We start from the raw sequence: 13130 nt of genomic DNA, 5'->3' as shown, positions 1-13130 counted from the left end.
TCTTCTAATATACCACCAATTCAGAAGTCGCCTATCATTTCTGCGCCTTATACGCAGGTCTTACAATCACCTTTTAGCAGCTTGTAGCTTCTCAAACAGCTTTTGCACTAGGAATTATCAGAAGGACATGTAAAGCAATTTACTTTTCCAGTACATTAACAAGCTACAATTTGAGTTTCTGCTCCACAAGATTTTGGAGTTCCATCCTCGCATACCTAATCAGCAGTTATCACTTAATCACAAATAGGCTAACATGTTTATTGAATAGTAGGTTCGTGCGAATCAGCGCAAATTACACACGTATTAGCATTATTCTGGCAGGAACGGCAAGTTGTGTCGCATTTCTAGCAGCCGCTTTCCGACATAAAGTAGCCCTATATGCACTCTGAACAAGCACCAATGTCATTTATTTTGAACACGGTCAAGCAGGTTCCGCATATTGATGAGTCTGAAGAGTCGCAGGTATCACAATTAATGGCTGCATCACACTAGCATTTTTCAGTTGCATTTCCAGAACAAGAAGTGCATGATATTCCTCATTTTAAAATAAATGGAATAGGTAACTTTATATGTATAATTCTTATCGATAGTGAATATGAGTTTCTGTTTCTATCTATTTTTACGTTATAATTAGTTATATGTTTATATGAATATATTTTAAATTGAAAAATCAGATATTAACAAAAATCTACTTTACTTATAGTACACCTAACAATGGGCACAAAAAACAAATTTTATGTTTTTTCTCTTTGCTATTAATAATCGGCGTCTAATTTAGATTCGTGTAACAACTTTGCCAGTTTTGCAAATAGATAATTGCTCAATCTGATAATATACATATATAATTAGTAACTTCAAATTTTATAATACTAATACTAATATTGAATATTTTCAGTATATAACAATACAACGAAAAATGGATAAATCACGATACCTAATTGTAAATAGTATTAGATTTACCACCATTTGCACAGAATCTATGCTTCTGCCCTAAAGTATCAAATCTATAATTTAACATATTCACAGTACTTTCTCTCAATGTATCGCTAGCGCACTATCATTATTTCACGGCATTTCACTATCATCCATTCATGAAACTGGATACATTGAAATTGCAGTTTTTATTATTTTACGTTATGATACGTTATACTGAAGAGTATATTACGCTACAATTAATATTTTGGGATTCAAAATTTTTAAAACATGCTGAATCTTTTTATTCTATAACGTAAAACAATGAAATCTATAAATTATTAAATAGAGTATAACTGAAAAGCTTACTATTACAAAACCTAGTTTGAAAATGCCACATTCCAATGAATTACATATTAAAATATTTTTCACTTCTTGGCCCTCTTGATGAAGTAATACACCAGACCTCCGCCGACAGCACCAACCACTATAAGCACAGCAATCATAATTCCGGTTACCGCGCCACCTGAGAGGTTACCAGCCTCCTTTCTGGGGATGAAGCAGAAGTCCCCTACTTTTTCAGCCTCTACTGCACAATCAGTGCAATTATCATCCTTCAAGATATAGCCAGGAAGGCAAGTTAAGCATTTATTAGTACCCCTACCAGTGCATTTTCCCACTATAAAAACATAATTACGCTTATCTATGCAACCAGTGCAAGTGTCAGGACTATCTTTTCCACATGTACAACTAGCATCTGTACATGTTCCACCCTCTGGTACTGCAGTAGCCTAACAAGTGAGGCAGTTCTAAGCAACAGGACCGCACCTGCAGGAGGTCTATTGCTTGTAGCTACCACAAGGGATAATTATGTTGTTTACGCATGCTTATAAAACCTCTATAAACCCTTTGCATTATTCCGTGCATGTCTAGTCAGTATTCATATCGTGGTAATTTTTGCATTCTTTGCACTTTGTCAAGCTAGTATATTTCTTACAAGAAGCAGGACAAGGAATACAAGTGTTCCCAGAGGTCTTTATCTCGCAGAATTAGTCGTCTTATCAAGAATTATCTGCATCGCATGCGATCACATCAGAGGCTACGCATGTGCCACCATCTAGTTTGAAGCCGGTGGCGCAGACAGTGCATTGAACCGCACTATCGCAAGTAGAGCAGTTGGAGGAGCATGCAACGCATTCGGTAGTGTCGGGGTCAAAGTAAAATTTTGGGTTGCACCCAGTGCAGACGTCAGCATCATCAGCTGCACAAGCATTGCAGCCGTCGTTACCGACAATATTGCACTAGACACAGTTTTTCTCATTAGAGGTAGTGGCATCGGATGGACATGCGTGCATAGTGGGCATGTTTTAGAACCGTTGTCGCACTTGGTTTCCATTTTTAGCAGTTTCTATTTTTAGTAATATTCTGAGTATGTAATAATACAAAATATTTTTCAGTAACTTTGATTATATAGGAAATATATATTAAAATATTTTTTGAATTAATATATAATATTAAAATCATATTGTATATCGTATGATTAGTAACAAATTTGTAACTGAACGTAAAAATTAGGATAAACTAAGACGCAGTAGCTCAGTGTAGATACCTAATGTATCTCACGCTGAAACTGAATACTTTATGAATCTGCAAAAATTAGTCTATCAATAAACGAGTATTAATTTAATATCAGATAATATTACTAATACAAATTGAGTATCAGAATGTATGATTTTGCATTTGCGATATTAAAATTTAACTTCAATTAGTCTCGAGTGTATTAATAATGCTATTGAACTAACAGCTAGTAGAAGTTGGGACTATTATACTAATTTCTGTTATGCATCCTTAGATTGTGCTATCAACTACCTCTAACTATGATGTAGTACATATTGCTTCATACCTAACTACATGTAACGTACTAACAAAAAGAAATTCATTTTACTGATATAACTATCCCATATAATACTTCTACAAGCGATTATATAACATAATAATGTATTCCTCGAGTAAAATTGAATTTTCGCATTTTACCTTGCGAACCCATTTTTCGTATATATTTTTCGGGAACTATTACCATCATTTCTTTCCTTTCTTGATAACATAAGAAATCAGGCTGCCGTCGATAGCACATACGGCACCTAATACTGGAATCACAATTCAAGCCGCCATATAGTAGATAGACTTCCAGATACTTGGTTAGTAATAAATAGCGCTATACACTTGACACAAAGGAATCAACAAACCTGTACATGCTTTATTTTGAATTTGTATTAGTGCATGTAATTATGACATTCTTTATTGTTACTTTCATCATACTTAAAATAAGTTTAGGCATCTTGATATCTGTATAAAGTACTTTAACCTACTCTATCATAAGCAGGCGCAACTCCACGGATGTAAGCTATCTAACTGTTATTTAATGACTACAATTAGGGTAACACAAATTAACCAATTTCCATTTAATGAGCATCACCACACGTATCGCAAAGCTCTATTGTGCATTGCTAGGGTTACAACAGTTCCCTGGATGTTGTGCATGCAATTTCCACCATCAAACTCCGCTATCTCAGCTAAAGCCGGTACCGTTTGCAGCTAGTGATGCATGTTGATCATTTTTTGGATTGCCGTGTTGTAGGTGATGCAACTAACAGCTGAAGCGTGTTAGCATTTTAAGTTCTCTTCGTATAGAAAGAATGCATACTTACCATTTGATTTGAAAGGTATCCTTGGAAATTTTTTATCTAATATTGTTATTATCTTAAATGTTGTCTCCCTCTAAGCGTGCAGTATATTTATCATTATCAAAATATGACCAGATTCACAGCCTGTAAACTTTCGTAAGCTTACAGAAACATACTAGAGCAACTAAGCCTTGCAGGTTTCGCAATATATCATACTGGACAGACTGTAACACTTAGTATAGGTTTATTACTCGTTCATGCCAATAGAATCGTAGTTTTTAACAGTGCTAAAGATGAGTGCAGTTATTTAAGTTATGGTGGAGTAAAATCAGTGGTTTTCACTTAAAGTATTTCCCTTAGCGCTGGTTTGACAAATAATGTTTGTGATGCAGAGGAGGTGTTCTGTGGAATCAGCTGCTATGTCTGGTTGAGTAAAAATAGTTTAACTCAGGATGTTAAAAGTGAAGATGTGTAATACCTAGTACTTTTAATATAGGTAGAAGTGTAAAAAGGCTATAAGTCTTAGTAGTGAGTAAGATTAATCGTTTTATGTTTTGGGATATTTCAATGATAGTCATCGCTTTTAAGAATATATCTAGTGATTTAAAATATGAAAATTAGGAGTGAAAAAATAAATAATTATTATACACCAATATAGTTGTAGTAAAATTTCATTAAAAATAGGTTTAAATGATTAGGTTCCTTATATAAAAGTAAGAGTGCTGATTTCATATTATCTTCGTGTAGCAGATAATAGTTATTAATGCGAATACACAATAAGCTATAATCGCCCAAACAACTAAATCTTAATAGCTCGTTCAAAAATTAACGATTAGGATTAATATTATATAATATAATAAAACTAAAAATAATCCTTATATTAGATAATATAATTACTAATAATTAAAATTATAAAAAGTATAACAAATATAATACTAATATTAACTTTATTAGCTGTTTCCTGGTGAGGAGGTTATTCAACCAAAGCCATTGACCAAATCTTTCGAAAAATATTACCCGCTACTGATGGGAGCGTTATGTATATGACTTTATCTGCTATTGGATATACGGGCTAAAAGCTATTTCCGAAAAAGTAATATTTACAAGTATCGCTTTCTGTATTTGATTTCTTTTCTTTTGTTAATGTATCTACTACACATATAGAATGTTCTCCAGTTCTAGCATTTACTACAGACAGCAGATAAGATATTATCATTAAATATTAGTTTTTTAGTGAGATTGTACATTAGAACAGCGTTAGTAAATAGCTTATGCTCTACATTAGATTTACTGTAGTTTATCTTCGTGTACAAAGAAATCTATTTCATTGGTCATTCAAATATTGTTTAAATTCAAGATTTTCAATATTGTTGATTTCTAGTAAATCTAATAATTTACTAAACAGATGTCGAGTCTATGACATAAATTTAATACCCCCTCATTTAAATTTTATTAGCAACCTATGAGTTGAATATTATAATCCTAGACACCCACTCCTCCCATTAATTTATTATATAGATCTACTATGACTGGACTTGAACAAGTAAATGTATATTTATTTTCATTATAGATAACCTATAATATCATTGGTAAAAGCAACTTTGTTAATTTTATGTTTTTGATCTTTATTCCAAATCATGAAAATATTCAAAAGTTAAAATTTTGAATTACTTGACTTTTAATTCTTTAGGTAAATATTACTTTTGTACCTGTTGCTACGTATCGTAAGTAAAGGTTAATTTATTAGTTAAACTATATTTGATAACTTTTCAGAGGTATAAAATTTTCACACCCCATACCTCTTAGACTATATGGAAATTTATAAACAAGGTACTATATAATACATTTTAACCATTATTGGACCCAAAATCAGAATAAGATTACAATATAAAACAGTAATTATTTTTTGACTGATCCTGACATAAAAGCCGTTCGTATTTATTTAGATTCTAAGGTAGGTATATTTTTTATTATATCTGCCTTTAAATGGGGACAGTGGCTCGTCAATTGGTAAATATTCTATTTTTCTGAATTTATTCCAATTCCATACTAAACTATATTTAAACAGCATTCAATAGAGTCTAAATCTACATTTCTAGTGCTAACATTAAAATTTTACTAATTAGCAAAGTATAATTATTAACTTTTTAATTTCATTATCATCATCATTATCATCATTCTAATAAAAATTTCCTTAATTTACTGGAAATAAATTATATCACATTTATATAATGTTCCCCTTCATCAGATATTACTCTATTCTGTAAATTTTAATTGTTATAAAAAAATATAGAATTTAAAATTTTCATGAATAAATATATTTTTACTAATATTTTACAATAATTCTTTTTTACTAAAATAACATCTTAGTTATGATATGGAAATAAGTTGATGGCTATAATTTAGATTATAAGTTTTGAATTCTAATTTTGTAATGGCTCCTAGTTATGCCCAAATTAGCTTTAGATACTTATTTTCTTTTCACAGATATATTGTATTATTTATTGGGTCAAGTATTTAAAGATTGTTCGACAAAGAGTTATTTTGTGGATTTTCCAATTCTGGAGCGGAATTCGATTAAAATGAATATTACGAAACACAACAAGAAAAACAAAATAAAAAGAATATGAGCATTTTCCATTAAATAAGTTTGCAACTTTTCCTCTTTGGGCACATTTATACTTTTTCAAAAAAGTGCACTCGACAGAGCAGGGGTAATATTAAATAATTGTTGCATAAATTACATGAACCATATAGAATTAACTACTACAAGACTGATTACAGTATAATTATTTTCATAGCGTTAGCTGTGTTGCTATAGCATACCTTAATAGAAAATTTTCACTTTAACTAGGCATCAGATTGTTAGGTGTGATACTATGCATAAAACCTATATAGAAGAGAAGTGTAAATAATAATTAGAATATATAATATACATAGTATATTTTTTGATAAAATAGAACTATAATAGTTACTTAACATGCTTATTAAATTACAATTGTAGAAGATAATCAGAGTATAGAAATGAAGAAGGCAATTATGATTAATCACTAAGTATTCATCATTAAATTCAACATATAAGTATTCAAAAACTACAAAAGTAGTTTAATCTACAATTTAATCTTCTTATACATTTTATACTATATCTTGCTTTGACGACCATTTCCTCACAATTACATTACAAATCGACTCACAAAACAGAAAAATCATACCCATAACCTAAAATAATTATCTTAAATAGTATGAAAATTAGAAAGTTATATTAACAATCAAATATAAACTTAGAACCGCAAAATATAGTTCAACGCATGCTCAACTTGTCATTCGCTTACCCAATTAAATACTAATCTCATACTAAAACTATCAATATCTATTTCATACCATTCCAAGTTTCATAGCCAATTTTGCAATCCAACGCAAGACATAAAATTGAATTTCGCAAAATAGTTATGTAATGATAAAGTTTAGCACAGAATTGATAAGATTGCTAAATTAATTATAATATTTAGTATACGTTCGCTTACTTAATGATATAATGGAGATAAACAGAGTATTTCAATATTGTGAAGAAATAGTGAGTAGTATGTAAGATTTAAGTAACTCGAATTCTTCTTCATATTTAATAATAGTAAATTACTAATTTTATACCCTTATATTCTCATTATCACAAGATGCCTCCATATACATAATCATAATATCTGAAATAACTTAAATTATCACTTCAGGACAAACTTCTACTCGTCAATCTCCTAATTAAGCTTTGACTTCTTCATGTACCAAAAAATACCACCGGCGACTCCACCAACAGCTACTAGAACTGCGATGATAATGCCTGTAACAGCGCCACCAGAGAGGTTGGTACTTAGCGTATCACCCTAGGGGAAGCAGAACGAGCCAACGGTGGTGTGCCCGTCCGCGCAGCTGTCGCACTTTTAATTTACAAATTTATAGCCTGTCATACAGGACTCGCATTTTCCCTTATCAGAACTATCGCATTTGAAGCAGTTTGCAGCATCTTTGCATTTGCACGCAGTTACCTGATTGTTGGCTCCACAATCCACTATCTTTTCGGCGACGCACACCTTGCCATCTGTCAGTACCTCCGTACAATCCTTCTCGCACGTTTAATTTATGCTAATGCTGTAAGACCTGACGCATGTATCGCACTTTTCAAGGCTTTTTGAGCACGTAGCACAATTATTATTACATTTCGTGCAAACCATATCGACCATCAGATAACTATCGGAGCAAGTGGAGCAGGTGTCTCCTGTGGCCTTTTTGTAACCGGTGATACAGGTTCCACATTTTTCTTTATTGGAAGTATCGCAGGTAGCACAGTTAACTGCTTCCCCGCACTTGCACTGTTTTGTCGTGTTTCCCTCACACTTAGTGCAGGTATTATCTTCGGTGAAAAAATCATCATTGCAAACCTTGCAGATGGCTTTGTCACCGTCACAGTTCTCACAATCCTTGGGGCACGCTTCACATTTATCGCCTGCTAAAATGAACCCAGATTTGCAGGTCGTGCACTTGTCGACAGCTTCCTTACACGTAGCGCAGCTCCCGGTGCAGTCTTTACAGATATTGTCGCAGATTTAGTTCATGGTGCAGCTGTCATCACCTACTTTGCATTTTTTCTCGCATTTATTATTTTCCACATAAAAGTCAGCTTTGCAAACCGTGCAGGTATCTTTGTTAGCTGTGCAGGTAGTGCAGTTTTCGTCTGCACAGGATACGCACTTGTTGGAGTCGATAGAAAACCCATTCTCACAGCCTGTGCAAACCGAGCTAGAAGTGCACGTTATACAGTTAGCAGAGCACGCTGTGCAAGTATTCGGACTAGAAGCGGTATCCTTGAAAAATCCTGACAAGCACTTCTCGCAAGCAGTGTCTCCAGACGGGTCAAAATTGTTTATGCATGTTTTGCATTTTCCTGCATCGTTAGCATCGCATGTTGAGCAGTTTTTCGCCGTCGTGCAAGTGCAGGCAGTCATTTAATTAGTTTAGCACACCGTGCATTTAGCTCCTGACATGAAATGGCCATTCGTGCAGACGTCGCATTTGCTCATATCAGCCGCGCATGTGGAGCAGTTTTCAGAGGTTCCGCAGGTGCAGTTTATGGTTTATCCTGAAACGCAGGCTGAACAGGTGGTTCCTCTTAAAAAGTTACCATTTTTGCAGGTTTGACAGTTGTTATCTCCAGTTCCTGTGCAGGTTTCGCATTTTGCGTCGCAGGCGGTGCAGGAGTCACTGGTTAGATACTTTCCCGGAGCGCAAGATTCACATTTAGCAGCTTCTGCGGTGTCTCCCGTGCAGGTTGCGCACTCTGATTTGCAGACTAGACACGCTGTGGCATCAGCTGATACGTTGGATGGACAGAAGAAACCTGAACTGCAGGAAGTTTTACTACTAGAACTACACATGTTGCTCATTTTGATAAAAATTTAAATATTAAATGGTAGAAAGTTCTAATACTAACGAGGATTAGTAGTTTCATGTTTTAGATATTGAAACGGAAGTAAAATATTTTTTGGATAAATTTGGTAATAGGTGTGGAATTGATGCTGTACAAAAGAGCATAGTTTAATAAAATTTTACTTAAGGTAATTATACATGAATAGCAGTAGATTGGGCAAAAGAAAAGAAGCTGCTTTTATTATTATATGCATTGATTGTAATACTTATTATATATGCCAAATACGTAATAACTTATAATCTTTAAAACAGTTAAATTTTTAAATTGAGTTTAATTATAGTTGTTCAGATTACTATAATACAACAAAAACTAAAACCAAAAATTATTCATATATTATATAGAAAACTTCATATTGTAGAAATATTGGTAAGTTTCTTAAATACCAGATTGCTGGTGATAGTTGGACTTATACGTATTTCAACATAATTAATACTCAGGCCACTTTATGCTAGCCGAAGCTAGCAATATTATTTTAATATAATAAAATAATTTATATTTCCACGTTATCAGTGAATGGTATATTCGGATAGTATTTAGACTAATATAGATGCAAAACTCAAAAATATTTATGTCATTCTAATATGCTAAATTGAAAGATTGCTGAAAATGCCGAATATGGTTTCAATCATGTCTTCTCGGCTAGCCTGATGCATAAATAGGCTGACCATACCAGCCACTCCGAACCGTACCAGAGCCCGTGCTAGTATCCCTGCGCCGATACTCCCGAGGTATCAGAAGTTTGGCTGGTATCGTATTCTTCTGTTTCGATATTTGCGCAGATGTTTCGTAAGTCCTACTTTCCTACTACGAATATGCAGGTTTCCCTTACTGTTAAGTTAAGATGCAGTAATAGGTGTTGACACCACTTCTATTCAGATCCCAGCTGTCCCATTAGTCAGCCTTAAGTCTATACATGCATTCACCTTGCAGCACAGTATACCAGAATATTAATAAACCTTACTTTATCATTAGCTTATCTTACATGCTTTCCTAAAGTAGCAATGCTAGCATTAACTAAATTTTATTATTTCTATGACCTGTAGTGAGAGAGATAGGTTTGTTCATTGACTACATTATTGGGTAAGAACTTTCACTTTCTACTATCTATGTACCATCTATGCTCTGATCTAAGGCTTACTAACTAAATTTGTAAAATTTAAGTAATATACATTGTAATCTGTCATATCCTTACCTGATAATGACTAACTTCAATTAGATGAAAAAATATTTTTATGTTAATATTATATTCATTAGTTATCATAACACTTTTTAAGATTAAACCTGATAAATTTTTGATAATACATATAATTTACATTTACATTTTACATTTTTCTATCATATTACGTATTACCCTATTTTATAGAAGCTCGATAAATTAATTAATTTATAAGTAATGCAGTTTAATTTTACCATAAGCAAACCTTCAGTTATTTATTTTTATTTTTATAGTTGTACTATATATTATATTAATCAGTATTTACTTCTGAATGAGTAGTAAATATTTTCTAAATACCAAATAGCTAGTTAAATATAACTATTAAAAACTAAAGCTATTCAAACAACATCCTAATGCAATAAACTAAATGTCTTCATTTAATACAGCACGGAAGATAACCCTGGTGTAATTTCCTGAACAGATGTAGTAATGGCGCATGTAGTAACAAAATCAGATTATTGTTTAGTTCGTGTATCAGCCTAGTGTATGCATGTTCTGGTAACTCTGCATACTGAGATAGTGCTCAAAATGCACAGCTTTCGCCACAAGATTTAAAGCTGTAGACGACAACTGAATAAAATCTGCAATTATTGGGCGTTTGTGGTCCAATACAATTTTTCAATGCTGTTAGGTTTGCGATTTAAAGCCACTGGGAATTCCTGGAGCACTTTCTCGCACATGCGAGTCATGAAGTCAGTCGAGTAGTGCTCAAATGTAAAAATCCGAACTAAGTGACGCATCATACATAAGTAAGCATGATGTAGCCGCCTTATTGAACACTATGACTGTGCTAATAGTCCTATTGTTGACTGCTGGTCTGCTGACCAGACACCATGATGCAGGTGTGGTCGTCTAGGAGCGCCTCGCTGCCTTACTTGCCCAGCAAGTTAAGAAATAACTGCTAGACCCTGTACTGACCCATTTTTCACATATTATGATGACGATAATAGAAATGCACTAGCTGCATATACTCGCGGAACTATCTACTCTATGGAGATTCAGGCACATTGAATCATTAATCTAAAAGAAGATATTCATTCCGAGGTATTTGCCCAAATGCTAACAATGCTGAGAATGCGTCGACGGTGCTGAGAAAGGTGGAAATATCTGCTTTTTGATGAAATACGTAGCAGCAGCTTATCCAGAGTTGGTGATGCATGGATATTAACAGTAGGTGCCGTCGGAGATGGACTTGCTTTTACTTAGTCAAGAAAGGGAAGAAGTGATGGTACCAGTTATGGAGTTATGTCTTGGAAAAAGTTTTAAATTGACTTAAATATTATTTTAGCGATGCATTACTCTTCCCTATACTTCACTAGCAGCAGCTCGTTACGGAATACTTGGGCCCACCTTAATACGTTTTAATTTGTTAGAATGACTCAAGTAGTAATTGATAACGCGAGATGAAATTAGCCTGAGGTGAACGCAAGGCAGCCGATAGATCAATTTACCACATGTAATAAAAATATCACAATATAAGCAATTAGTAATATATTTTAGTTTAAAACCCTTAGTAATTCTGCAAAACTTAACTAAACCTATGTTTTCCATGAGATTACCTAACATGAATGATACTTATGCGTTAAGCTATAAATTTTGCATCTGATATATTTCATGAAACTTAACTTACTATCTTTAGAGTGATTCTATGTCGTATATTACTATTAAATATTTCAGTTTCAGTTTTGCATACTTTAATTATTTTCAAATTCGGACAGCATAATAGATAAATATAACAGTATGACATGTTATTGTACCATTACTTTAAAATTACCTTAAAGTTGAATTTCGTACTCCTGCGTATGGTAAGATAGTGATATTTCAAATTCATCCAAACTATACTTACTCCAACTACTATACAATAAAATTATCTCTACATAAGCAAATCCAATCCACAACTACACCATCCCAAACGTTCTAATCTGATAAATAGCAGTTTATTGTAGCAACACAAAAATGCTCACGACCCCTTCTCGCCCAACATCTCTCATTCCAGAACTATTAAAACTGCGCAAACTCAGCACACCTAATCACCATGAGCGCAATGCACTTACTACCGCAATCAACCTATTCCTTAAATTATCACCATAAACTCTCTTATGTGATGCTAACTGCCCTCGCAGAATTATTATCAAATACTCATTTCTACCTCGAATAGCGCACAACAAGATTTAATGAAAATGGTAATTTTCTGCCCCACTAGCGCTGAAAGGCTTTTCCACAACCAAATTTGCAACCTCCCGTGTGAAGCATCTGCGCGCAAGTCGGGAACAGGGAATGCACCAAAGGGTAAGAAATATTTTTACGTAATCAGAAGGCATGCAGCGATGTGTAGCACCTATTCAGAGCGTGCACACTCCGTTGAATATTTGAGCAGCGGCTGACTGCAAAGAGGTAGCACTGCTGGTGCGGAATGCATACTTGCAACCTTCCACTGGTGCCGTCTTGCAAAACTGGGCATGCAGCCAGGCGGAAACTATGGACAATTTGTAATAATTTAACAGCAGGGATCTTGCTTAACGTATCGTCTAGAGGGTGAAACGGTATTTTTTGCTGTTTTTAAACGCTACTTTGCAAAGCTTAAGTTTGAAAAGCCGTTGGCAAAGTCCCTAACGGGCCCTTAGCAGTAGAAGGCGATGGGTGTCAGTACTCAGAATGTGTTTTAATTTAACGCTAAAATTCAAAATTTCATAGTTTGTAGTCAGAATAATACATAGACTAACAAATCCCCATTGTATGAACCACATAATTAGAATTAGTAGCTTTAGAAAATTTTAAAGTTAAATATTTTGATCCAATTTATTGGCCGCATTGTCGACCGATTTAGTGGTCGCACTTGGTG

At 33.8% G+C, this 13130-nt stretch overlaps 4 protein-coding genes and 2 pseudogenes across 4 annotated transcripts; 1 reads left to right on the top strand and 5 right to left on the bottom strand. All coding sequences in view use genetic code 6, as the record gives it.

Annotated features, from left to right (window-relative positions):
- Positions 1 to 20: 20 nt before the first annotated feature.
- SS50377_21718 (Cysteine-rich protein) lies at positions 21 to 536 on the bottom strand (annotated as a pseudogene).
- An 804-nt stretch (positions 537 to 1340) lies between these two features.
- On the bottom strand, positions 1341 to 2308 carry SS50377_21717 (Cysteine-rich membrane protein 1; annotated as a pseudogene).
- A 1415-nt stretch (positions 2309 to 3723) lies between these two features.
- On the top strand, positions 3724 to 4128 carry SS50377_21716 (uncharacterized protein; the record flags this gene model as incomplete). The annotated part of the gene is made up of 1 exon (XM_067905617.1): positions 3724 to 4128. The coding sequence occupies one exon, from the start codon at positions 3724 to 3726 to the stop codon at positions 4126 to 4128; it is 405 nt and encodes a 134-aa protein (XP_067766934.1).
- Positions 4129 to 7312: 3184 nt separating this feature from the next.
- SS50377_21715 (Cysteine-rich membrane protein 2) lies at positions 7313 to 9028 on the bottom strand (the record flags this gene model as incomplete). Its single annotated transcript, XM_067905616.1, has 1 exon — positions 7313 to 9028. The coding sequence occupies one exon, from the start codon at positions 9026 to 9028 to the stop codon at positions 7313 to 7315; it is 1716 nt and encodes a 571-aa protein (XP_067766933.1).
- A 665-nt stretch (positions 9029 to 9693) lies between these two features.
- On the bottom strand, positions 9694 to 10146 carry SS50377_21714 (uncharacterized protein; the record flags this gene model as incomplete). The annotated part of the gene is made up of 1 exon (XM_067905615.1): positions 9694 to 10146. The coding sequence occupies one exon, from the start codon at positions 10144 to 10146 to the stop codon at positions 9694 to 9696; it is 453 nt and encodes a 150-aa protein (XP_067766932.1).
- Positions 10147 to 10626: 480 nt separating this feature from the next.
- On the bottom strand, positions 10627 to 11031 carry SS50377_21713 (uncharacterized protein; the record flags this gene model as incomplete). The annotated part of the gene is made up of 1 exon (XM_067905614.1): positions 10627 to 11031. One exon carries the CDS (start codon positions 11029 to 11031, stop codon positions 10627 to 10629), a length of 405 nt encoding a protein of 134 aa, XP_067766931.1.
- Positions 11032 to 13130: the final 2099 nt, after the last annotated feature.

This window comes from Spironucleus salmonicida, chromosome 2, assembly GCF_000497125.1.
Source record: "Spironucleus salmonicida strain ATCC 50377 chromosome 2, whole genome shotgun sequence".
Lineage (NCBI taxonomy): Eukaryota > Fornicata > Diplomonadida > Hexamitidae > Spironucleus > Spironucleus salmonicida.
The sequence above is the reverse complement of the archived record's forward strand: the minus strand, read 5'-3'. Positions and strand labels throughout refer to the sequence as shown.